This window comes from Arachis hypogaea, chromosome 19, assembly GCF_003086295.3.
Source record: "Arachis hypogaea cultivar Tifrunner chromosome 19, arahy.Tifrunner.gnm2.J5K5, whole genome shotgun sequence".
NCBI lineage: Eukaryota > Viridiplantae > Streptophyta > Magnoliopsida > Fabales > Fabaceae > Arachis > Arachis hypogaea.
The window spans coordinates 23,192,001-23,219,384 of NC_092054.1; the positions used below are offsets into that span (position 1 = coordinate 23,192,001).

The 27,384-nt window shown below is 33.5% G+C and overlaps 3 protein-coding genes across 17 annotated transcripts; 2 read left to right on the forward strand and 1 right to left on the reverse strand.

Moving 5' to 3' along the window:
- Positions 1 to 1,195: 1,195 nt before the first annotated feature.
- LOC112776726 (histidine kinase 1) lies at positions 1,196 to 5,559 on the forward strand. 15 transcript variants are annotated; one of them, XR_011877392.1, is made up of 8 exons: positions 1,196 to 1,777; positions 1,941 to 2,009; positions 2,206 to 2,275; positions 2,637 to 2,828; positions 2,944 to 3,103; positions 3,210 to 4,188; positions 4,387 to 4,555; positions 5,157 to 5,559. XR_011877392.1 is itself a non-coding variant. In XM_072227372.1 (7 exons), the coding sequence occupies exons 2-6, from the start codon at positions 1,955 to 1,957 to the stop codon at positions 4,504 to 4,506; spliced, it is 597 nt and encodes a 198-aa protein (XP_072083473.1). In that variant the 5' UTR covers positions 1,196 to 1,777; positions 1,941 to 1,954; the 3' UTR covers positions 4,507 to 4,555; positions 5,157 to 5,559. The 15 variants fall into 15 exon arrangements, 10 of the variants coding, with proteins under 10 accessions (XP_072083473.1, XP_072083477.1, XP_072083475.1 ...); XR_011877394.1 differs by having other exon boundaries at positions 3,210 to 3,271; XR_011877395.1 differs by having other exon boundaries at positions 1,213 to 1,777; positions 2,175 to 2,275; positions 3,210 to 3,271.
- On the forward strand, positions 5,234 to 19,757 carry LOC112778104 (importin subunit beta-1-like). The gene is made up of 3 exons (XM_072228331.1): positions 5,234 to 5,396; positions 15,101 to 16,031; positions 16,127 to 19,757. The coding sequence occupies exons 1-3, from the start codon at positions 5,234 to 5,236 to the stop codon at positions 16,323 to 16,325; spliced, it is 1,293 nt and encodes a 430-aa protein (XP_072084432.1). The 3' UTR covers positions 16,326 to 19,757.
- On the reverse strand, positions 18,031 to 19,779 carry LOC112776923 (UDP-glucose flavonoid 3-O-glucosyltransferase 7-like). Its single transcript, XM_025821194.3, has one exon. The coding sequence runs from the start codon at positions 19,777 to 19,779 to the stop codon at positions 18,265 to 18,267; it is 1,515 nt and encodes a 504-aa protein (XP_025676979.1). The 3' UTR covers positions 18,031 to 18,264.
- Between the last annotated feature and the right edge of the window lie 7,605 nt (positions 19,780 to 27,384).

A 27,384-nucleotide genomic window follows, 5' to 3' on the forward strand; every position in this document is an offset into this window, starting at 1 on the left:
TGTGACCCAGACCCGACCCGAAATATATACCGGGTCTATTTATTAGACCCGAATCCGGCCCTAGACCCAATGAAACCAATACACTTTCGGGCCACAATTATACCGGGTGAAAACCGGGTAAAAACCGGGTCGTTAACATTACATTACGTTGATACCTTCTTGTAAGCTAACATGTAAAAAAATTCAAATTTTCAAGGCTCCAACTATTAGTTAACATGGTAAAATTCACTTAGAAAAATATAACAAGAACCAACCCTTCTTCAAAATTAAAGCATAACCACAATCAATACTAAAGCATAATCACAATCAATACTAATATTGTCTAATAATACCAAATATTTAAATCAATACAAATAACACAATATTATGTATTAGTCTAAAGTCTTATACATTCTAAACATAAAACATTAATTTATAGTCTTATAATGACTAATAACACAAAATATTAAAGTTTACAATACTTAAATTCCACATAAGAATAGTCATGATCTATCACTAATAACACAAAATATTAATTGTGTATGATGACCGGGCCGACTTCGGATGACCCGAGCTATGGCCCGGACCCGACCCGAAATAATGACCGGGTCTATTTTTGAGACCCGTACCCGATCCTAGACCCGATGAAATCACACCAAATTAGTCCCTAAAGTATTCGGGACCCGGCCGGACCTTCGGGCCGGGCCGGGTCTGTGCACCCCTACTGGAAATCTCCCTATACTCACTTGTGTCTCTCTCCTCTCGAACTTCTATGCTACAGATAAAATTTTCTTATCCTGTGTTTACAATTCACTGTCACAACATGAATCACAAACTTGATTCTTAGCACATACACTATGGCGCACTACAACATTTTTTGTCTATTGCAACATATATTCAAAACAACACTTTAAAAATGTTGTCTAAAATATATATAGACAACACTTGATACCATTGACAAAAAAATAGAACTATAACAACATATTTTAAATCAACACCTATAAGTGATGTCTTTGATAAATTAAAAAACACTTATTAAATGTTGCCCCATCAAATATACAAAAGCAACTATTATAAAGTTAATATCTTATTTTTTATACGAGTTGTCTTTAAATTTATTTTAAACTTTATTTTTTAAGTGTTGTCTAAAATTTTATCTTTAATACATATTTTAACTTTGATTATCATTTTCTAAAACAAATCTAACTTAATAACAAAAAAACAATAAAACACAAAGTTAATTAGGATTAGAAGATCAGAGAACACCACAAAAAGAGGATTAGGGTTCTCCATTGGACGGGAAAAAGAGAAGACAGAAGAAAAAAATACACGGTGAGGGAAGAGAGACAGAGAGTGATGAAGAGAAGAAAAGAAAGGAAGAACTGCCATCAAAGGAGGAAGAAGAGAAAGAAGGAGAAGAAGACGACGGAGAGAGAAGTTGCCACCGCCACTTTCTTCACCTCCAGCGCCGTCTCTGCCTTGCGCTGTTGTTGTTGTTTCTACCTTGCGCTGCCAGATCTGCCACTACTGTAATCCCTCGTCTCTGCTCGCCGTCGTCATGTTTCTCATTGCTCGAGCTCACGCCTTGTTCTGCTATGCTCCGTCGTGTTTTTCTGCTCGCGCCGTTCTGAAACATGTGCTCTGCTCCGCGTTCTGAAACCTTTGCTCTGCTCCACCGTGGTGCCGTGCTCTATCCTCTCAGGCAAATCGACAACTCTCCGCTGTTCACCTCTTTCACTCAAGCCTTTCGCCTCAGCCTCGGCCCTCAGCATCTCTTCCTCCATCGTCGTCGTTGAAGGCTTGTAGATTGATTTTACATACTACTTGATTAATTTAGTTGAATTGTTGAATTAATAACAATAGTTCCAGTATACATCTCTCTATCTCCATGCACATCTCTTTCAGTTTAATCGATTGAAGAAGCTCACATAATCATTTTCTTCTTTTCATTGTTTTTGCAGTTTCGAGTTCGATCATGTCGAAGGACAAAGACTTTACCGATGTTTCGCTCACCTTCAAATACCTCTTAGGTTTGATTTAAATTGTTGTTTCTTTTTTGAGTAATCACAATTTAGCAATGTGATTATAGTTTAATTGTTTCATAATTTTTATAAAATAGTATTGCATTCTTAGGTTTGTATTTTGTTGTTCTGTTTTGTGTTTGGGAGTGCTTAGTTGCCAATCTTTGAACACAGGCATCTTATGGCTCTGTGTTTTCCTCTGAAGGTTATCAAAGAAGTGTTACTAATGGTAAGCTTCAAAAAAAGATGAATGATGAAAAAAAAAAGATTACAAGGTGCTGCACTTGCTCTATTCTATTTATTTTTAAGAACATTGTCTTACTCCTCTACACAATCAGTGGTTTGAGTTATGTTCAGTTTATTTATCAATAAAAAGTTTGCAAATATTGATAGTGCACTAATTATATATAACTAATTCACATGAATTAATTTTTATGGGATAATCGATTTCCCTTTGTTCTTCACAATGCACATTCATGTATGGCATTTTACTAAGCTGATGAAAAGCTTTTTTGTTAGTTGAATCAAAATGTATTCTTATTTCATTTATTTATGTATTTTTTTCACTTTGTGTCAAAATATGGAAGATTGTGCATGTTGTTATGGTTATTGAAATTTTGTGTTGGACCATAGCAGCAATCCAACTCTGAAGCCCGTGGCCGACTTTGTCCATCTCCTCCGCAAACAAAAGCACTTACTTGTCTGGTCTGATTTTCATGTAAGAGACGGCATTGCCATATACATTTACAAACCTTATAAAAGAATGAAAATTGATGCTAGAAGAAAGGCAGAGGCATCAAGCAATAGCCAATTTCTTGCAAACATGAGGTTGATTTTCTCAGTTTCAATCTTATTGATTATACTAAACTTGTGTCTAGATTTTGGTATCTACTTTTGTTTTATCAAACATGTAATTAGGATCCTTCTTTTTGGTGCATTGCAGCCATGAATTGAGGACACCTATGGCTGCAATAATTGGGCTACTTGACATTCTTATGTCCAACGACTGTCTAACCAACGAACAGTGTGCAACGGTTACTCAGATAAGAAAATGCTCGACGGCGCTGCTCCGGCTTCTTAATAACATCCTGGATCTCAGCAAGGTGACATATTTAATTATTTTGCTCAAGAACATTCAATTATAAGTTCCTTGAAAAAAATATGCACTTACTTGTTTGGAAAAACTTTCTAAAGATTCATAGAATATAGGTGGAATCAGGAAAGCTAGTTCTAGAAGATGCTGAATTCAACTTGGGAAGGGAACTTGAAAGGCTAGTGGATATGTATTCGTTACTTTACGCGAAGCATATTAATATTTGCCATCATGTTATCTTATATTGTATTACATAAAGTGTTAAACACCATCTTAAATTATTGAAAAGCACCGTTAAAAATGTGATTTTAACATCCTTTTATATATTTCTTTTATTTTTTTTAAGTATGTTATACAAAGTGTTTTCTATAAATATACGCAGGCTTTAATAATACACATTATAGTTCCTGTATGTGGTCTTTAGACATGTTTTGTCATTTCATCTTATCTTTAATTTGATCTCCTTAATGCATCTAGATGTTAGTACCTGTCATACTTTGAGACAATTTTCATTAAGTGTTGCAGATTGGGCAGTAGTTTTGCTTTAGATCAAATGTTGATTTTGCTTATATCATAAAATGAGAGGGTGATAAATTAAATCTCTAATTAACTTGACTGTTGACAGAGTTGATGTTAGTCTATGTTGAGAAGGTATTTTGGCACTCATCAATAGATTATTAGCAATTGTAGTTTGTATTTATACAAAATATACAAATTCATATATATTACTCAAATATACTAATTTGTGAAAGATGAAAGAAGCAGCAACATGTTGATAGCTTGAGTAATTAGTAGAAAGGAAACCTTATCTGATATGAAGTGAGGCACAACCATGCATTGTGTAGACAAATAGTGTTAAGTATCAAGTTTGACCAATCAAACTTGGCACATGACGTCAGTTTGTAGGTTAATTAATGGTCCAAAATCCTTGTGGAGAATATCATCTCATAGAGGAAGAGAATCCAATCCGTTAAAATAGTTAGAAGCTCCTATTAACTCATGTATCCACCCTTGGTTTTAGTTTCAGTTTGAAGATTCTCTGAACCCTTGTGCACTGTGGTAGGTGATGGCCTTATCAAGCTCACATATACAAAGGTTCCTCTTGGGCAAGCTCCATAGTTTCAGTTCCAACTTGATAATTCACTATATGGTCTGCAGATACTTAATAAGAAGTGGATCTGTTGTTTTTTAAATTTTCTAAATGGAATCCTATGTGAATGAAAACACCTCATTTATGCTGATCCTGTTTTGAATGTTGGAAAACATAAAGTTTTTAGTCTTGTTCTATTTCAGGTTCTTTTGTCAATTTGCTCAATGTTGACGGATCCCAACTCTGATGATCCTCTTGTCCCTGAAATTACGCACATGTACAAGACTGACAGGGCTAAGTATGAAGCTACTGCACGTAGCTGAACACTAAGTGCAAATTGTGCATATAGAAAAATTGTTGCGGCATGACCTCGTAAGATATTTCTATCTTATACTTATTTGCTTTTATATGTTTATGTTATTCTTTTGCAATTTTTTATGTAACAAAATACTGATTGTTTAATTAAAAAAAAAAAGAGAAAAATTTAATATAGCAGCAACGTTATTTCCTTCCACACCAACAGTTATGTAAGTGAAGTCTCTTCCTGTGAGCTTGTTCCTTCTGATTCTATGATTCTAAATAAGAACTACTAAGCTAATACCTTTTTGGAGCAATCATCATTCTCTAAATTGCATTTCTATTTCTCAGTTTACTCAGGTACTTCATCAAACACATACCATGCATCATTTTCCGTTATTGCACCTTTTATGTTTCAATTGTTTTTTTAAATGCAACTTTAACTAAACCCCAATTCATTTATGTGTTTGTTTTTCATTTGGGAACTTCCGCTTTCATATGCTGTAACTTTATAAGTTGTTTCAATGGATTCTACACTAAAAAATTGAAGTATATGGATCCTGAATTATTTTGTTCCTTTGATTTTATTCTATTAGTATTGTTTTGCTATTTTATGGATAATCATAGAGTTAGAACTTAGAACAATTTGGGAGTTTTCTAACACCTGTATTTTCAGCTGACACAGGTTAAGAATTATTGATTTAATAGGGAAGTTTGATGTTACTCGCACATAGTTATTAGGGGAGTATAACAATGGCTACTGCAGCAGTTATTGGACTCAGTGGAGGCAAGAGGATTTTGAGTTCATCATACCATTACTCTGATGTTACCGAAAAGCTTTCATTTGGCACTGATTTTAGATCCACACACTATCAGATTGTTCCAACAAAGTTAAGCATGGATATAAAATATGCAAGTAGATTGACATCTTTTTGATAAATATTAATTACTATTTTGTTACGATAATTATTGTTAGACAAGAATTTTATTATTTTGTTGAGAATTATTGATGAACATGTATTTGAAATACTAATTGAACTTTTTAATATCTATTTTAATTAGAATTTTATTATTAGTTATTTTGTCTCTTTTATAATTTTTTTCTATTGTGCACAAATTTATTTATTAATTAAAATAATTACACATGTATGAACAAAAAATTTTATTATAAATTTTATTTTTTTGTATTTTTATTAGTTGCATATTTTGAATATTAGACAACACTTGTATGGTTGCATATCTACAAGAAAAAGCAACACTTGTATAGATTGCATATCCAAAAGAAAAGACAACACTTGTATAGGTTACATATCCAAAAGAAAAGGCAATACTTTAAAGGGTTGCATATTGAAAACTAATAGGCAACACTTCAAAGAATTGCAAATTCCAACTTATAAGCAACACGTAAAAGAGTTGCATTTTATTGCAAAAAGGCAACACTTTTTAGTAGTGATCAAAATACGAGAGAAGAGACAACACTGCAAAAGTGTTGTCTCAAACACACCTTCGAAGTGTTGTTGTTTTTCAACCAAAGGCAACACTTACCAAGTGTTGCTCTCAAAAGCGTTGCTTTTGAAACAAAAAAGTGTTGCCTTGATCTAAGGCAACGGCTGCATATGCAACACCGCCCAAAAATGTTGCCTTAGGTCCAAAAGTGTTGCCATAGATCAAAAGCAACATTTTGTCAGTCTTTAGGCAACAATTTTTAAATGTTGCCTCAACTTAAAAATGTTATAGTGGCGGTGCATGCAGAAGATGATGATTATTATTATTATTATTTTATTTTATTAGTGACATAATTATTATTCGGAGGTTTGATTGCGTTGCTTTGATTATTATTGTGGGTTGTCTTAAAAAAAATCTTCCGCCAAAATCCCATAGCTGGCTAAATTTTTTATTTTTTCACGTGAGATTTATCAACATATTAAAATTTGTTGGTAAATTTTGTCAATATATTAGTGAAAAGGAGAAATTATTAGTAATCAATTGAATAAAAAATACACATTTTTTTAAATACAAATCATTGGTACCGATTAGAATATTTAAAAATTTGATTTTTTTAATATAAACAAATTAAAAAAATTTGTGAAATTATAAAAACGTTTGTCACGATTAATATGAGGTAATAATAATAATAACCCTTCAAAATAGTTGAAAACTCTATTAACGATTTCATGAAAATTCAAAGGTAGTGTTTGGTAAATAGGACTGACTGAAAATTTGAGATTTAATATTGTATTTGGTAGTAAAAAATTGTAATTAAAAATTTTAGTTTTAGAACACAAAATTTAAATCTCTTAAGCACTGGAATGGCTGGTACAAAGTCCTCCAGCTTTTCATACTTTTGGAGAACTTCCAGCTATCAAGGAGACGAAAAGCTATGTGAAGTAAAAGAAGAAAAGGTCGCCGACTGCTACTAAGAACCTAACAGAACTTTTCCAAATTTGGGTTCCAACGAAGAAGAGTTGAGGACCAACTTCGACCTAATTTTAGAGTTAAGAAAGCAAGCACAGTTCAGAATGGCTACTTACCAATAGAGGATAGCGAGGTACTACAAGGCCGGAGTGCCATTTTGAAATTGGATCGAGCTGAGCCGGAGCAGCTCCTACTGACTATGACTGGACAGCAGTGGACTCTTTCTCAAGACCCTGCCACCCATCTTTGATTTGAGGAAGCAACCATCACTGAAGCAATGGATTTTGTAGCCAGCTCAACTCCATTTAACAGGTTAGTAGCGAAGGGTAAGGCTTCATTCCCGAGTGCCAAAAAGTGAGGACACAGAGGATTGAAAGTTTTTAGGACGATGACTAAAACATTAATAACATTTTATTCCTAAAATATCCTCATCCAAAATTTCATATTCCAAGTCTATCATTCACTTCCAATCTCACCCCACATTTCACTCCGCCACCACACCTCTACCACCAACAACAACAATATCGCATAAATCAGATTCAACAACAACACCACCACCAATCTCATAATAACTTATCGAATTCCACCACCAACAACAACAATAATACCAAAAATTACAACAATCTCGTAAACATATGTAAAAATCAGATTCAACAATCATAACATAAGAGAATTTTAAAATCAGAATAGAAAAGAGAAGAATAGAGGTGCTGCAGCAGACACAGTAGAAAACAAAGGCGGCACCGCAAACCACTACAAGAAAAGAGAGCTATTTTAACATGATTTTTTTTAACAGCCATAGTTAAGTGGAAAAATTAATATATATTTTTGACAAATATCACAAATGTCAAATTCTCTATTTTTTTTACGAATAATTTGATTGTAGAAAATTACTCCTCAATTTTGACACTCATTTGTTTTCAACTTATTCCATTATTCCTTTTCTTCGTTGAGCTCCGTCAATTTTGGCATCACACTGCTCTCAGTTTGGGATCATACTACTCATTCTTCATCTTCAAAATCTCAGTTTATTCTTCAGTTTCAAGATCTCATCTTATTCTTTGTTAAAAATTTTTGTTGAGAATTTTTTATGGTCAATAAGTGTCAAAATAAATGGTATTTTTGACGGTTAATAAGTATCACAAAAAATATATTCTCAAATTTTTCTAGCAAATTATTTTTGACGGTCAATATTTATCAAAATAAGATTTAAACTTTTTTTACAATTACTTATATGTTAAAAATACTATTTTTGACAAAACTTTTATTAACATATTTTCATAGTTAAAATAGTGTCAAAATTATTTTTTTGACGAATTTTATTTTTTTGACACATAATAATCCTAAAAAATAGTTTATATTGTTGTAGTGAACCTAAACAAAGCGAAACGGTCCGAATAGAGGCAGCACAGTGGCACGACATAACAGGAAATGGAACTCGAATATGACGGCACTCAGCAGACACGATGTCGTCGCTAGGTTGGAACTCGAACATGACGAAGAGTCTCAACAAACACGATGTCATCATAACTCGAACACAACAGTCGTTGTTGGGTGCTGGCGGAGAAAGAGGAGGACAGAGATGAGAGAAAGGGGGGAGAGAGAGAAGAACTAGGAAAGGGCAAAGGCCAGGGGAGGGGAGTATGGGGTGGTTGGGTGGCTGGGTCTGGATAGGGTTTTGTTTAAATTTTTTTTATTTGGTGAGGGTATTTTAGTAATTTTATATATTTACATTTTTATTTTATCTTAAATCAAACAAGATACTGAAACATAACTCAGTCATGTACACTTTATATCAAATATAATATAGAGGCTTGATTTAGTCTCTATCTTTGAGTCTTTGTCTCCTTTTTAAATACTACCAAAGAGTTCAGTTTGATGAAATATGTCCATATGCTTTGTTTTATTGTGGTCTTGATTTTTATTATAGGGTGATTTTATCTTTTTTGTTGCGGTAGAGTAGTAGCTTCTTTGAGTTTTTGGTTTGTGTACCAAGAAAGTGGTGGGGTTGTGTTTTTGTTTTTGTTTTGTATATTTGTAAATTATAATTATTGTTGCCCTCATGTCCATAATGAATTTTAGGGGGTGCTTTTCTTATAAGAGCTCTGCTAGGTAGACAACGGAAAATCTAAACAACGTGAATAGCGGGCAGATTTCTTGGTCCAATGAAGATAAAAAGAAAATTTACCCAAATCAAGTAACAAAAATCCCTTTTACCTTACCTTTTCAAATTTTAACCATCCGCCGTTACTGCCTCCTCAAGAAACCCTATCAGCGCCATTGCTCCCCAACCAGCCCCCTCACTAGCATTGGTCTCTCCTCACCGATTATCATCGTCGCCCTCTGACTTCTCAGTGCCGTCACTGCTTCCGTAACCAGCCCCTACACAAGCGTTGCTCTCTCCCTAGCCAGACATCATCAACGCCACCGAGCTCGTGGGTACCGTCGCTACTTCGCTAACCATCCCCCTACTGACGTTGCTCTCTCCCTCACCGGATACCAAGCTCATCGCCGAAAGGTTAGTTGATGGCTGGGATTTAATTGATAACCATCCACGTAACTATTAAAATGAACATCCAACAAATTTCATTGTATCTACTTAAATTCAATCCATATTAAATGAACACCCACTTTAGAATGAAAATAACTATCCACATAACTAGTAAAATGAACATCTACATCCAAAAAAGGGGAAGAAGAAGAGGAGGAGGAGGAGGAGAACCATGGTGGCGGATGGAGGACGGCGATGAGACAACGCGAAACAACCGCAGTGGCACATGGGGAATGCGTGTGATGGCATCATTTGCGTGGCAGTAGCCGACAGCGGCACCGCAACAACTCCATGAGAAAGTGACCTGACACCATAGCAATGCTGCCAGGGAAGAGGGGCATGAAAACAGCAAGACAACAACTGCAGCAGCAGCGCTCCTATACACGTGAATGAGAGAGACGGGAACAACATAGGAAGGTGATTGAAACAGACGGGTGTGGCTACACTGCGTCTACCCGGGCTGCGCGGGGGAGGGGGACAACGACGTTCCAGAGTTTTGTCACAGTTAAGGATGGCCTTTTGGTCTATGCCACAGAGTTGTGTTACTTCCGCCATTACCCAAGTCACCTTTTGAATCATGGTTGTCCCGTAAATTAAGAACAAACAATAATGTGAATAAAAAATTTTTTAAAAAGATGATTTAATTTAATTAATTCAAACATTGATTTTAAAATCTGATAATTAATTAATTAATTCAAAATTTGATTTTAAAATTAATTTTATTCTTCTTTTTTACTCCATTGTTCACATTATTTATAATATGCATTGTTCACCTATATTTTCTCCTCTTATAAAAACTAAAACGTTCTACATGATGAAAGAAGAGATGAGAGTGAATGTGTTTAAATGAAAATTAAACTATGTAGAAAGAGCAAATCGTAATTCACCGTTTTCATGTGCCATCTAGTCGTTACCCATGATTTTTTGTTGCACAAGAACGTAATTAAATCATCACTCACAAATCACAATTTCTTCCATAGTTATGTGTACTACACCATTCTAACCTAACTCATATTAAAATATTGTATCAATTTTACAGTCATTAAAAATAATTAGCGAGTTGCTGCCATCTTGATAGCACAAGAGTTTCATGCCTACTTGAAGATGCTGAGAAGTGTTCAGAAAGTGAAGAGGTTAGGCTAGAATTAGTGAATGAGGTGAGAGATGGCCCAAAGAGAGTGAGAAAAGTCCCAAAATGGATGGAAGACTATACTAATTGAGGGAGTACACTATACTAATTGATGAAGTACACAGTAGGAGATTACACTTGAGAGGTGAGATGGCTAGTTTGTTAGAATGATTGGAATTTATGATAAAAGGAAGGAACTATAGATTTTGAGAATAATTTGGAAATCATTGTGGAATCTATTAGGAGTTTCTCCCTCAACTCGAAGGAGGGATTTCTTTAGATTTCTTCATTCTTAAATACACAGTCCATTCATTCATTCATTTCTACCAATTGTTTCTTTTATACATTAATTTACATACAAATTATTATACAATTCTTCTTCTTCTTCTTCTTTGTAGTGTCCCTCGTGAGTTCAGAAGGTTGTCATAAGAATGACCTCCTCACTCATATAAATCAATCTTAGAAAAATAAGCCGCACCAAATAACTCATCTAATATCTCTTCTATGGTGGGAATAGGAAATTTATCCTTCACCGTGATTGCATTCAAGGCACGATAATCTACACAAAATCTCCAGCTCCCATCCTTTTTTTTTTTACCAACAGCATAGGGCTAGAAAAATCGCTCTGGCTCTCTTGAATCACCTCTGATTCTAGCATTTCAGCCACCAGTCTAGCCATTTCTTTTTTCTGAAAATGGGGTATTTGTAAGGTCGTACATTCACTAGCTTTGCTCCCGATTCAAGAGTGATTTGGTGGTCAATATCTTTAGTTAGGGGGTAAGCTGGTGGGTTCCTCAAAGACCTAATGAAACTCCTCTAAAATCTGTTAGACTTCATCCACCAGTGCAGTTACCTCGACTTTCCCTTTTTCCTCTTCCACCACTTTCAAGTGATAGAATCCGTCAACGACCTCGCTTGTCACCATCTTCTGCAACATTCTGTTACTAATTCCCTCTGATTAGAGGAGTCGCTCACCTTGCAAGGTCACTGAAACTTCATTAACCACAAAATGCATAGTGAGAAGTCCATAGTAAGTTGTCACAAATCCCAAGCCCATCAACTATTGCACCCCTAACACAAGGTCCGCACCATGTAGGTCTAACACATAGGCACCAATGTTAAATTGATAGCCCTGCATCACTAGAAACATATTGTCACATCTGGCCTTACACCCAATAACGTCTCCATTACCAATCAATACTTGAAGTGGTGTTACTTGTTGCATCGGCAAGCTGAGTTTATTGGCCACACTAGCCTTGACAAAATTGTGGGTGCTGACGCCGTCAATTAAAATCATAACAGGCTACCCCAAGTATGTTCTCTTTAGCCAAAAGGTGGTGGGATGGTATTGGCCCACCATAGCATTAAAGCTTATCTTTGGTGGGTTGGCTGGACGATGATCGGCTTCTCCGAATCAGTTGGTGCAACCACCGCTGGTTCTGGTTCTCGCAGAATTTTATGCATCTCCTCTTTTTCCACCAGTAAGTAGCAAGTTGTTTTGCATCAATGAGTGGGAGACCACTTATCCTCACAATAATAGCATAAACCCTTTTCCCATTTTTGTTTGATTTCTGCCGCGGTAAGCTTCTTGAATGGGTGGGATTGGTTTAAGTTTGATGGCTGGGGGTTATGTGGGGCTAAATGTCTAAGAGCGCCTGATTGGGGTGTCAATCTAACAGGCTTCAATGGTTGTTTAGGTGGTTATGGTCTATTAGTAGGCATTGTGTGATTGGGGTTATGGGTACTCATGATTTTTTCTGGGTTGATCTTTGAGGTTGCTTGGTGTTTTTGTTCATAAAGTTTAGCAAGGGAGACAACTGTGACATTGAAGGTAGGTTTAGCTAAGAGTAGCTCACACTTGAGGCAGTCTTGTAGTCCAGTCACAAACAAAGAAATTAACCAATCTTCGCTTAAACCAGTCACTTGATTTGATAAATCTTCAAATTGACTCTGATATTCAGCAACAGAATTCACCTGCTTCAACTCTTTAATAGCAGCTTTAGGGTCATAAAATACATTTTGGCCAAATCGAGTAATTAATGCATCTAAGAATGAATTCCAAATATATTGAATATTGTTATTGACTCCCTATTTGTACCAATTATAGGCAAGTCCAGTGAGATGGAAAGAGATCATACGTACCCTCATCTCTTCCGGAATCATATACCACTCAAAGTATTATCGGACCTTGAATGCCTACTCTTCCACTCCATCACCATCGAACAAAGGTAGCTCAACCTTAATTCCTTTCAAGGTCGTCAGCGAGGGTTGAATTGGCGATCTCGATGATGATGTAGTCCATTCCCATGGTGAGTCACACTTGACCTCCTTCAGCTTAAGAGCTCCCTTTAACGTAACATTGAGCTCTTTCAAGGCCTCTTTCATGGCAGACAATTGATTGTCATTGGATGTAAATTTGCTGCTCAGCTCGATGTGACTTCGTTGCAAGGCGCCAATCTCCGTTTGTGAGAGGGTGAGTTCATTCGAGATTCCCATACCAGAATCTCTCAATGAAGCACCAAATGATGGTTCTGATTATGTAAAGAAGAAGAAGAATTGTATAATAATTTGTATGTGAATTCAAATGTAAAAAAGAAATAATAGGTAGAAATAAATGAATGAATGGACTGTGTATTTAAAAATGAAGAAATCTAAAGAAATTCCTCCTTTGAGTTGAGGGAGAAATTCCTAATAGATTCCACAATGATTTCCAGATTATTTCCCAAATCTATAATTTCTTCTTTTTATCATAAGTTCCACTCATTCTAACAAACTAGCTACCTCACCTCCCAAGTGTAATCTCCTATTGTGCACTCCATCAATTAGTATAGTGTACTCCCTCAATTAGTCTAGTCTTCCATCCATTTTGGGGCTTTCCTCACTCTTTTTGGGCTATCTCTTACCCCATTCACTAATTCTGGACTAACCTCTTCACTTTCTGAACCATTTTTAGTATCTTCAAGTGGGCCTGGAACTCTTGTTGTGCTTCACGTTTCAAACATTATTATTATGATTTTTGTCTTTCATTGTATTTTTCAAAGATAGTGATGCGTGAGCATCTTGTACCATTTTTCCTTTATTTTCTAGTTGTTTTTAGTTGGAATTTATTAAGTTTTACTACATTTTAGTGCAAAAATCATCTTTGGATATTACTTTGAGTTGTTTTGGTATTTTTATTATTTCAGGTGAAATTTGGGCAAATTTGGCAGAGTTTTGTGCAAAAACAAAGGAAGAAAGTAGATGCTGTCAACCTTGATCTCTGTACATTCCAATGAGCATAGCTTGAGCTATAGAGGTTCAATTGATGCGGTTTCAACAGCGTTCGAAAGCCAACTTCCAGAGTTTTCTAACAATATATAATATTCTATAATTTTCTTCTGGAATCACTGCCAAATCTGCCACTAAACGCCGAGCCTGGCGTTTAGCGCCCAAAGAGGACAAAAAAAAAATGCTAGAACTTCCCCTTGCCAGCGCTAAACGCCATAAAAACGCCAGAATACGGGTCAAACTCACCCAAGAGAGCTTCTTTAGTGGGATTTAGATTTTAATTATTATCTTTTATCTAATTTTTGTAATTTTTACTTAAAAACAAAATATTTTAGATTTAGAATTGAATATTTTATTTTAGTTTCAAACCAAATTAGGTTAGATATATAAAAAAAAGATTTACCTTTGAGAGGGGCATCTTGGCTCTCTCTTCCGCACGTTTTTCAGAACCCTTGTTTTCTCTGTAAGTCATGAGCAACTAAACTTCTTCGGTGAAGGTTAGGAGCTCTGTTTATTTCTATGGATTAAGACTATTACTTTTTTATTTTAATTAATGTATTGATTCAGTTTCAAGGATTGTTTTCGTTCTTAATCTTATGAATCTGGATGGAACGAAAGTATGACTCTTATTCAACATGTGTTTTTGTAATTCTCGACAAAGCTATCACGCTTGAACAACAGCTTGAAAACAAATTCCTCCTAAGTTGCTAATTACATGAACTAATTGGGATATATGACATATAATCCTGTCAGCTTTGGGTAATTAGGGGTTTTGTAGCCATAAATTAGTTTTGAAGTTAACCCTCTAATCGGAATTAAGTGACTACGACGGTGGCGGTTAATGAAGGTTAAAGAAGACTAAATTACTAAGACATTAGGGTTTAGTCATTTACAGTTTGCCATGGAATGAATCTTGCATGATTAAAATAGTTGGTAAGAAAACTTAATTCGAAAAAACAAGCATCTCTAAAGCCTTAACTATGAGTAAATAGTCAAATTGGTCCCTGAAAGATAGCCCGATCTTCAAACGAGTCCCCGTAAGAAAAAGATAATAAAATTTGTCCCCGAAAAATTTAAAATTGGTAACGTTAGTCCTTCCGTCAAATGTTTGAGTAACGGCGTGAACATATGCTGACCTGGCCGTTAGTATAACACGTCAGCAAAGGCTGAAACGGCGTCGTTTTCGTTGCTCCCCGTTACAACGCTTGGGTTTTCATCAGAACCCCTGCAGTCCCTTCGTCTTAGTTGTTTCCTCCAGGAAGACGAAGCATTGAACGGCGACGACCAGGCTTGACCGACGACGACAGTGTGCTGGAGTTGTTGGTGACCGGTTTGCGACCACGTTGGTCAACCAAAAAGGGCACTCCGTCGCCTTGCATAAGAGGTAGGTTAGCTTTCTTTTCTTATTTTGTGAGAGTGATTGTGGTTTTATCTCCTGATCAATGTGGTTGTGTTATCGTTGGAAATCCATCTGATGAAAGAGAAAAGCAGAGTGAACTGATTGGCCTACTTTGTGGTTGCTTGCAAGTAATTATTCAGAAGCTAGGGTCTTCAAAGCCCACCAAATATGTCTTCCTGCAGTATGCTGATCAGATAATGGGGCTTTTCTACAAGGTTTTTGCTTGCAGAAACGCCACAGCACATAAAGAAGCCATGCTAGCCATTGGAGCCCTTGCCTATGCTATAGGCGCCGATTTTGCCAAATACATGCCTGAATTTTACAGGTTTCTGGAGATGGACCTTCAGAATTTTGAGGATTATCAATTTTGTGCCGTCACTGTTGGTGTGGTGGGGGACTTGTGCAGGGCATTGGAAGATAAAATACTGCCTTACTGTGATGGGATTATGACACAACTTCTGAAGAATTTGTCAAGTGATAATTTGCACCGTTCTGTGAAGCCCCCATTGTTCTCTTGCATTGGTGATATAGCTCTTGCAATAGGAGAAAACTTTAATAAATACTTGATGTATGCAATGAACACACTGCAGCTTGCCTCAGAGTTGTATGCCCACACATCAGGTTTTGATGATGAAAGGACGGAGTACATTAATTCTTTGAAAAATGGAATATTAGAGGCATATTCTGGGATTTTCCAAGGGTTCAAGAATTCATCAAAAACCCAGCTGTTGATTCCTTATGCACCTCACATCCTCCAATTCTTGGATAGCATATACATGGAAAAAGACATGTAAGAAAGTGAAAAATGTTACCTTGAGTGTTTTTGCTTTTTTTTTTTTAATACAATAACCAGTTTTAATGGCTTTTGTTGCCTTCACTATGCAGGGATGAAGTGGTTATGAAAACAGCAATTGGAGTCCTTGGAGATCTGGCTGATACGCTAGGAAGCAATGCAGGTTCTTTAATTCAGCAGTCTTTGTCAAGCAAAGAATTTTTAGATGAATGTTTGACCTCAGAAGATCATTTGATTAAAGAATCTGCTGAGTGGGCCAAATTGGCTATCAATCGTGCTATATCTGTTTGAGGTTCATCTGAGTTGCATATTCTTTTTCGTAAACTACCTGCATGCATTTGGGTGTCAAAATCGGTATTGGGAGATTGCATGAGTCAAGTTGTCACTAACACTTGCATCATCACCAATGCATCACTGACTTTTGCATGAGCACCATCGAGTCCAGTTTGGTCAAGAGGAAGAAGGTAGCAATGAGTTTGCAAATGCGGGTGTGGGTCTTCATGGGACACATAATTGGTTGCATGGCCGAGGGGAGGCGGTAACTGATCCATGATTGAAAAATTAAGATACCTTTGATGCTGGGTCTGAAGTTGGTCTTATTAGAAGATAAACCCATTATAGCCTGACAATGGTTTTCCCATAAACTAGCCATGGGTTGTTAGAATGGTGGAATTCACAGGGTTGAACTGGTTTTCATCAACACCACCAAAGTGCCTTGTTTCAAAAGAATCTCTTCCTGTTTCTGACTTTTAACACTGCATCTAGTTTTTTTTTCTCTTTAACATTGTCCCTCTGCACAACATTAGGGTACCAAATTGTCAAAATCCAACTCACTGTCTTCAGCCCACAAAAGCAAACTTGGTCGGAATTCTTCCTCCGCCACCGCAGCGAAGAGCTCGAGGCATGGCTTCCGTGTGATTGCGACACTTGTCCACTGCGACCCCCACCTATGCTACCCATCGTGCAACCGGTCATGAATTTTCGGCCTCTGCAGAATCAAGCTCAAGCTGCAGCAACAATGGCAATTTAAAACGAAGAGGGGATTAGGATTTACAGACCTAGGACTAATTTGACATACATATGGAAACATATCTTGTCACCAGCCACTCTGCGCCAAGTTGGCATGCTCATATGCCACACTGACAGCCACCTAAGCAACAGTTAACGGCGTCACTGACGGAATTGACGGAAATTTGACGGAAGGACTAACGTTACCAATTTTAAATTTTTTGGGGACAAATTTTATTATCTTTTTCTTACGGGGACTCATTTGAAGAATGGGCTATCTTTCAGGGACCAATTTAACTATTTACTCCCTTAACTATTTTCTCTTCCTATTTTTGCACCAACCTTTTAATTGCTTTCTTTATTCTCTTATTTACTGTTTTATGCGTTTTAACCATCAACAACCATTTTCTATTTGTTTGACTAAACCAATTAGATAATTATTATTGCTTAGTCCGATAATTTTTATAGAATCAACTCTCACTTACTTGAAGTATTACTTAGGTGGCCCAATACACTTGTACGAGTTCACAATTTACGCACCAGATAGTAAGATTTTGTTGATACAAAAAGAGTGGTCCGAAATGGGCAAAAGGCAACAGTAATTATAGAAATATTCCACCAAAAAATAATCCTAATAGGAAATATAACTACAAATAAAATAAGACTTCGATTTGGGGGGAGAATGCTAAGTTCATCCTCTTCCTTTTTGTTTTGTTTGATGTTATATCAAAAGATAAGTTTAATATTTTCAAAGTTACCACAATAACATTAACAACCAAATAATTAGAGTTTGTTTGGAAATTTATCAATTAAAATTTATTTAAGAATTTTTTATTTTGAAACAAATAAAAAAAATAATTTAAAGCCAACAAACTATAATTTAAATAATATAATTATTCTGTATTTATTTAGAGATCTTGAATTCTTTTGAGAATTCTAGTTTTTACCTTTTTTTTTTCAATTATAAATCAGATCAAAATGAGTCTCATTTTAAAATTAATTCTCACACTAATCAAATTTAATAAATTTTATTCTTAAAAAAATAAATTTTTTTTCACTAAGTTAAAATAGTTTCCAAATAAACAAGCTTTTAAAAAGTTCTTAGCAACAAAATGTCTAAACCATTCCAATTAAAAAAGGTCACAAGCTAAGGGACTTTATGGCAACGGTGTAAAAAATGCATGCTCATCACCGGATAACAGACTAAACGAAAGATAGCCAGCTAGGTAGCAGTTGCAGGTGCTTTGAGCGCCACAAGCTTCTGAAGGTGATCAATAAGTTCCGTCAAAGTGTTGTATGAGGACCCACCTTCCTCAACCGCTTTCAAAGCCTTCTCTTGCAACTCCTTGGCTCTTTTCCTGATCTTCTCCGCTTCATCCCCTCCGTCCATCAACCTCTTCACCGCCTTCTCTATCATCTCCGCGCTCACCACTTCCTTCGGGGTGTCGTACTGCGATATGATCCATTCCACTGCACCCACCTCCACCCCAATACCGTGCACCTCACTTATCACCTTCTCAATGAAGTATTGATCCCCAGACGCCGGCATTGTTATCATGGGAACCCCAGCAGCTACCGATTCATTCACAGAGTTGGTTCCACAGTGCGTCAAGAACGCTCCAATAGCCGCATGATTCAAGATCAACGGTTGCGGCACCCACTCTTTTATCACCATCCCTCTCCCCTCCTTCTTCATCGTCTCTTCAAACCCTTCTGGCAACCATTTCCCTTCTGTTTCTTCAACTCTGTTGTTCTTGTTCCGCGAAACCACCCAAATAAATGGGTGCCCTGAGCGCTCCAGGCCCAACGCTAACTCGTAAAGCTGCTTATCAGTTAAACGGGTCAATGAGCCAAAAGCAACGTAAACCACGGAACTATTCTTCTTGGTTGAAAGCCATTTCAGGCACTCGTCTTCGCTATCAACGGCTCTTGGAACGGTTTTATGCACCATGAGATCCGTGGGACCGATATGCCATACTCTCCGACCCGTGATCTTCTCGTAGTGCTCGGCGTACTCTGCGTCAAGCTCCTTGAAGCTGTTCACGATGACTCCGAGGCTCTCTTTCTCTGCATCAATGGTGGGCTCCATGACTTTGTTGAAAGTCGCCATGGGCTTCACGGGGAAGGTGATCTTGTGAGGTAGGCCCGGGATAGTGTACGGGCCCGTGTCGGATTTCAAGATCTCGGGATGAGCTCTAATGGCTTCTACCACGCACATGTCAAAGATCAACAGAGGGTTGAAGGTGAGCCTCGGGATCTTGAAGCGTCTCGCGGTGGCTTGGCTCCACGTGAACATGATGTCGGCGATGAGAGCGTCCGGCAGGGACTCCTCAATGAAGGACTCCACTTGCGACTGGATGAGGTGCGATGCAATGCAGAGCTTCCGGGCGGCGGAATTGTCGGCGACGTCGGAGAAGTTCTCGACGCCGGGGGGAAGACCGACTTGTTCGGCGGGGAAGTTGATGGTGTGCATGCAGATGCGGTCGGAGGCGTTGTCATGATCGCCGCCGCCTCCGATGATGGCCTTGTCAATTAGACGGGCGTTGGAAGGGGTGGTGATGATGGTCACATGCTGTCCACGTGAGGCCAGGAAGCGTGCTAGGTGGACGACGGGGATTTGGTGACCCCGCGCGTAGTATGGCAGCAAGTGTATCTTCAATGGCCGCGACGTCGACGTTGTCATTTTTGTTGCACTCCAAGAAAACTGTTCCTGTGTTAATCTCTCAAATCTCAACATATATTAGACTTGGGAGTTGGACTAAAATCATTTAAAAGTGGCATTATTTACTTGGGAGTCAGTCTAAAATCATTTAAAAGTGGCTTCACGCATTTCGCGAGGGAATTGAGTCGGACTAAAATCATTTAAAAGTGGCATTATTTACTTGGGAGTCAGACTAAAATCATTTAAAAGTGGCTTCACGCTTCTCGCGAGGGAATCTATTCTATCTATCCTATCTATCCTATTATATAAAAATTAGATTTCTACATTTAATAATAAAGTTGATGATGTAATATGTTTTTAAAAATATCTTTTAATTTATTTTTTTAATTCATTAAATTTAATTAATTATTATAAATTAATTATATCAACTAATTAATTTAATTAAATATTTAAGTATCACACTATTTATTATAATTTATATCAATCAATTATTATCAATTATTTTAATTCATTACTTTATAAGACGCATAACAAAATAGATGATTTATTACTTATTCTAATTGAATATAATAAAATAACAAATACATATTAATTTAGTTAAAAAAATTACTATATCCTATATAATTTATTATAAATATTTTTATGTAAAATTAATAGTTAAAAATTATTAAATATTATTAAATTATCAACTGTATGTCAATTTTTGATTATCTTATTACATCTACATAATTAATAACCATGACATTGAGTAGGAAAAAAAATATTATAATGATATTAATAAAAATAGAAAAAAAGAAAAAATATTCAAAGATAAAATATTAATGATATTATATGAATATAAGAGATTAATTTGTATAATAAATATATATACTAGCGGCTCAACAGGCACTATCGTGTCTGTTCAGCCGCTTTTCTATTATTTTTTAAAAAATTATTTTTTTTGTTAATATATTATTCATTCTTTAAATTTTAGATAAACATTTTTGTCATTATTTTAATATTCTCGTGATCTTATTTATATCATATTTTTTTACCTTAAAATTACTATAAAAAATTTTTAAAATATTAAATTATAAAAGCACACAATAAAGAGGTATATATATTATCAGAAAAAATATAGTTAAAAAATTAATGATAATAATTCTATTCTGATTCAAAAAGAATATGTATAAATCAAAATACATGTTAGTTATTTATAAAAGATAATTTTACTTAAATGTCATGGATATTATTTATTTATTTTTTAAATTTATTAGATAAATATTTTTTTATTATTTTAATATTGACATGACCTTATTTATATTATATTTTGTTAAAATTAAAACTATTATAAAAAAATTTTAAAATGTTAAATTATAAAAACATATAATAAAAAAGTATATATATATATATATATTTTTTTTCAAAAAATAATGATAATAATATTATCCTGATTCAAAAAAATTATATATAAATCAAAATACATATTAGTTATTTACAAAAGATAACTTTTACTTAAATGTCATAAATATTTATATTTGTCTTTATATTTTTTAAGTGGTAGGCTAAAATATGAATCTGAAGAGGTCTTCATTTTCTTATAAGTAATGAAAAAAAAGAAATGAAAATCTTTATTTTTTTATTTTTACATATCAAACTATAAGAATAATTAATAAATAAAATAGGAGAATATAAAAATTATGTACTGAAAAAAATCTTCGTAATTCATCATATATATCCTTATTAATAACTTTTTGAGTCTTGAAAAACTGTCAGATTTATTGACTATAAAAATAATTATATAAACGCTTCAAGATTATTCAATTAAATTGATTCCTTAATATAGTAGGGACAAATTCAATTAATTCAATTAATTATAGATTTGATAAAATAATTTAAAAATAAAAAAATATATTTAAAAATAAATATAGAAATTTTATAAGTTATTTAACTTTTAGGACGTTCAAAAATTATAAATTTAAATTAAATAAAATATTAAAAAATTTATTATGTTATTATTATGTGTAATAAAATCAAGATAAATATTTATAAAGTAATTATTTATAAATATTATAAAGTTTATTTATTTATTTTTTTAACAGTATTTAATTTGAAGCAAATATAAAAAATTTATATTTAAAGTATTTTTTTATTTTTATTCATAATTCTAATAAATAAAAAAAATAAATTATTTTTTAATTTTATATTCATAATAGATAAAAAATATTTTGTTTTTTAAATTTTATATTCAATTTATTAAATTATCTTTAATTTTAAGACTTTTTTAAATTATTAATGTATACTTTTATTATATCTTCTTATTGTATCACACACTATTATTTTCTCTTATTATTATTTCTATCGCACACTATTATTGCCTTATTCTCCTTTATCATTTTCTTCTTCTCCTCACACCTTTTCTTCAGCCAATCGTAATTAATTATCACCAAGTACTATTATCGCAACTTTTAAATTTGTCTATCACTTTGATCTATAATCATTTATTATGTTAACTTTTATGAGCCGTTGAAGTGTTATTAAAATAATTAGTTTTTGTGTCTTCTGAATATCTAAATGTATAAAAATAATAGTTTTTTCTTGATGTGAATTTTAAGTTGTCTTATTATTCTATTAAAAAAATATACGACATAAAACATTCAAAATTTTTGCTCAAATTATCAAAATTTAATGTCAATAATCCTTAAAAATAATATTAAAATATATTATTTCAACTAATATAATAAAAATAGTACATTATTTTAAGTTTTTAACTAATAATTATAAAATTAAGTTGCAATTTAATATAGGCTCTTAGAATGAAGACTGTCATTACTTCTTACATTTGACTACTATTATATAAGTTGTACGTTTGTTTTATTGTGTAAAATAATTAAACTATATTTTATTATTTTATTTTGCATGTTTTGAAATAATGCGATCCTACTATAAGAATGATATTAATTTTCATAATCTAATACGAACCTTCTTATTATTTTGTTTGTCACTTAAATACTTTCCATCAAAAATAGTTAGTTAAAATGAAACACAATATAAAGAGAGTCAAAATTTTTTTTTAATTCAGAGTTCTAATATGTTTCTTAATCATCACTTGATATAATGATATAACTCATATTTAATAGGTTAAAAAATTCTCTCTCTCTCTCTTATTCTTAACTTCTTCTATAATAAATTTTTTACATTATCTAATACATAAAATGTCATATCCTTACATTTATCTTAAAAATTAAAAGTTAAAAGTAAATTATATTAGTATTTTTTAATAAAATTAAAATAAAAAGATAAAAAACTACTGAAAAGAATAATATTAAGTTTGAGGTATGCTACGTGTACACCAAAATCAGCCACCAAAGTTCGCCATCAGTATAAAATACATGCTAGCATACAAATACACATTGAAAATAAATTAAACTACACATGTATTTATTATACACAAATACATTAGTAGCTGATTTTGGTGTACAAATAGTATTTTTGATTAAATTTTATGTTCTTTTGTATCAGAATATTACAATTTATTAGATTATTATATTATCTTTGTACTACAGAACAAAAAATAAAATTCTATATCTTCTTGTTGTTACTTATTTAATTTTATTTTTATTACAGTTTATTATATTATTATATTATTTTTGTACTATATAATAAAAAGTGAAATTCTATCTCTTCTTATTGTTACTTATTTTACTTTATTTTGGCTATCTAAATTAGCCTGTATAATATTGTGAAGGTTGAAACTGTTAAAAAATATATAACAGAAAATTTAGATATTTATTATGTTATCAGGTTATTTAAAAAAACTAATTCATAGATGTTATTATCCTACCATATCTTTAATGTTATATGTCAATCTAATATTTAATAAAAAAAAAATATTAACTAACATAGAACTGATTAAAATTTTAAAAAATAATTAACAAAATATCCATGAGAGTTTTTTCACTTTACTATTGATAGATACATATTTTTTTTTTGCATCTTTTATATGCCAATTAAATAATCAATACTATGTGCCAAAAAAATAATATTTAATTAATTAATTTTTTTGAAACATAAATTATTTATTTTAATTTAATTATAAACAAATTTGCATGTACTTAAATGTCAGAACTCTACATCGTTAATAATTTAAGAAATAAACATATTAATATTTTAACAAATCATTAGTAGTTGCAAAATTTTTTTTGTGTCTTTTTTATGTCAATCAAATAAGAATTTAATTTTGATGTCCTATTAGTATAAAATAGTTTTACACGTGCATATAATCACCATCAAAATTAAACTCATCAAATCATCAGGACTATATGCCAAACAAATAATATTGTGGAATACAAAATTACTAAATTTTTTGTTGTATAATTTATTTAATTAAATTTAAAAATAAATATTTATGTACTCAAATTTTAATTACAATACTTTACCTAATCAATAATTTAGAAAATTAAAAAAATATCACTAAATACAAAGCAATTTAAAAAAAATGAGATTTAACTAAAAGGTAAATATTGATGCACTTAAAATTTAAAAAAATATTCTACATAATCAATAATTTAAAAAATTTTAAAAATAATTTTATCTTGTACAAAATTGTTTAAAAAATAAAAAAACATTAACAAAATAATTTATGAGAGTTCTTCGGTTCATTATTGATAGGTATATACATGTAAAAAAAGTTAAAAAACAAATATCAGATAAAAAAAATAATTTTTTTAAAATTAAATTGATGAGAGAAAACTTTGGATGTGAAAGATAGATTAAAAATATATAAGAATTAATACAGTTTGGTAAGTGTTAGACAAAATATAATTTTTATAAGAAAATTATAAAAATAAATAATTAGTTATTTGGTAATATTCCTATATATAATATTTATATCTATTTTAAATTAAATTAGATCATTTGATAGTTGGTTATTTATTTAAATTTTAAAATTAACAGCAAGCAAGAAGTGCGGGAACAGCTACAAGAAATTCAAATTTCCTGCAAGTGGTGTACAAAGAGTAACTGCCCCATTGAGATTAGGCTAGTCTATAAATGGAGCTTTAGGAACACGTTGTAATCAGTTCAGTTCTTCTTGGAAAACACTTAGAGACCCAAAACGCTCTCAGCCCCTTGGCATCACAGAGTAAAATTGGGAATCTTAAGTAATTCCTCTGAACTCAAACACTTGTACTTTGCTTTCTTTCAGTTTTTATAAATAAAATTTCTTTACTTTTACGTCTTTTTCTCTTTTATGTTCATGTTTCTTCTTTCATCTTCTTTTTAATTTCCTGTTTGTTTTAATTTCTGCATTTTACTTTGCCTCCAGGCACCTTGTATGTTTTCCTTTTTATCTTTAATTTTACTTTCGAAACTACAATTGAGACTTTGAGACACCCACAAAAGGAGTCGTTTCTGCTCCTTGAATTAAGATTGTGAAACAAAACTCAAAAATTGTTGATTTATTTGTTGTTAACAATGGAACAAAAATTCGAGTAAAACAAATTGGCACGCCCAGTGGGACCTTGTCAATAGATTGTAGTTTGTCAAAAGAAAAATCAAGAGTTTTGAATTTGCATGTGGTTGCGCAGTGGTAAATTCGTGCGTCCAGAGCCAAGGAAATCAGCGTCAGTTGACATGTCAAATACTTCTGCAACATCTTCTTCTACTTCTAGTGATGAGATTAGAGGAAATGAATCCGGGAATTCTCCTGTGATTTCAAATGCAGAGCCTACCTTGATGTCAGTGAGGCATGATGGCGTTGGCCATGCCCATACAGGGTTAAATGCAACTCACATAAATACCATGGGGTGGCCGCCATATGGCTTGCCACCGGGGTATGTCCCCTCCATGGTGACACAAGGATTGCCTGTGCCTCTCTACTCAACTTTTCAAAATCCTCTTTATCAAAATCCATATGGCATGTCAAATGTACCTGTTTCTGGGGTGTCAGGTTTACACGTATCACAACAAAATTTTTCACATGCTATTAATACAGGAAATAACAGTGCATCTAATTCTACTACGTCCACTGTCACTAGGGTAGAAAATTCCAGACCTGTATTTCCTGACATGTCAAGAGCAATGCCTGTTAATCAACCTAGTCAAACTGTGGATCTTTAGCAAATATTAGGCAACAGATGGATGAAAGCCACCATGATCTAGTAAACATGTTAACTCATCAAATGGTGACAGTTTTAAATCCTCTTCTAGAAAACACAAACACTAGAATTGAACAATTAAATAGGCAAGTCAATAGGATTGCTACTGTGGTAAATTTAGAAGAAAATGATAACTTGGGTTTAAGATTTGATAATGTCAATCAGAACGGTAGAGCAATTCCTAATTATGATGTTCATATGCCTAGACATGATCAAAATGCTGATGATATGTTAGAAAGACTTAGACAAAATAACTTAGGGGGGCATTATAATCTAGCAAGAAATGTTGAACAAGTTTTAAACCGTTTGGGATTTAATGTTGGTTGCTTGAATAGGCCATATTTTGTGTCTGCTTTTCCTGAGTGTGTCCAACAAGCAGAGCTCCCAAGGGGTTGGAAAATTTCAAAATCCCTTACAAAATTTTCTGGAGAAGAAAATGAATCTACAGTAGAACATATTGCTCGATATACTGTTGAAATTGGGGAAGCAGCTTCTAATGAATATCTCAAGATGAGATACTTTCCTTCTTCTTTAACAAAAAATGCATTTACATGGTTCTCTAACTTGAGACCAAATTCTATTCATTCTTGGGCGCAGTTAGAGAGAAATTTTCATGATCAGTTTTTCCGAGGTGAATTGAAAGTTAGTATTACAGATTTATTCTCTGTCAAACGTGCAGAAGGAGAATCCATTGATACCTATTTGGCACGGTTTAGAAACATGAGGAATAAATATTTTACTCCGATTCCAGAATCTGAAGTTGTCAAAATGGCTACTAATGGACTAGAATTCGGAGTTAGGAAGAAACTTGTTAATCAACATACTTTAGATCTTTTCCAATTAGCTGAGAGAGTAAGACAGATAGAACAAATTAAGAAAGAAAAAGAAAATTTTAAAAGGGGTTCAAAAAAGGTTGCATATGTTGATTGTTTTTCCGATAGTAGTGATTCAGATGAAAAAGAGATTTATATTGCCGAATTACGTGGGGTCCTCCTTATGTATGCAAATCTTTGAAGCCTGTTAAAGGAAAGGAAAAAGTTTCTTCTTATTCTAAAGTTGAAAATAAGACTTATTCTTTTGATATTTCTAAGGCAGATCAAATATTTGAAGTTTTATTAAAAGATAAGCAGCTTATTTTACCTGAAGGAAAAAAGATGCCTACAACTGATGAAATAAAGAATAAGAAATTTTGTAAGTTTCATCAAGTATTTTTGCATACCACTAACAATTGCTTCCGTTTCAGGGTTTTGATACAAAAAGCAATTGAGGAGGGAAGACTGAAGTTTGAGGATAAAACTACTATGAAGGTGGACACTGAACCATTTGCTGCTGACTCAAATTATGTTGAGCCATTCTATTTGTCAATCAACATGGTAGAAGTTGATGCCACGATGGTTAGTGCTAAAAATGAAAATAAAGACCTGAGAGTCTTTGAACAAGATAAGAAGCCAGTTTATCCTCGTCCTGGTGAGGATTTGTTAGATTTTTTGTTAAGAATTAAAGAATCTGACAGCACCATTGCCATGTGGCCAAAGTGCAATGC

What these genes read in the sequence shown, in the direction of transcription:
- LOC112776726 (XM_029295842.2), top strand. Translation starts at nt 1,955, where the DNA reads ATGTCGAAGGACAAAGACTTTACCGATGTTTCGCTCACCTTCAAATAC. An exon ending in CAATTTCTTGCAAACATGAG is followed by an intron (nt 2,829 to 2,943) that starts GTTGATTTTCTC and finishes GGTGCATTGCAG; the next exon opens with CCATGAATTGAGGACACCTA. An exon ending in ACATCCTGGATCTCAGCAAG is followed by an intron (nt 3,104 to 3,209) that starts GTGACATATTTA and finishes CATAGAATATAG; the next exon opens with GTGGAATCAGGAAAGCTAGT.
- LOC112778104 (XM_072228331.1), top strand. Translation starts at nt 5,234, where the DNA reads ATGGCTACTGCAGCAGTTATTGGACTCAGTGGAGGCAAGAGGATTTTG. An exon ending in CATGGATATAAAATATGCAA is followed by an intron (nt 5,397 to 15,100) that starts GTAGATTGACAT and finishes TGTTTCCTCCAG; the next exon opens with GAAGACGAAGCATTGAACGG. An exon ending in ATATACATGGAAAAAGACAT is followed by an intron (nt 16,032 to 16,126) that starts GTAAGAAAGTGA and finishes TTCACTATGCAG; the next exon opens with GGATGAAGTGGTTATGAAAA.
- LOC112776923 (XM_025821194.3), bottom strand. Translation starts at nt 19,779, where the DNA reads ATGTTGAGATTTGAGAGATTAACACAGGAACAGTTTTCTTGGAGTGCA.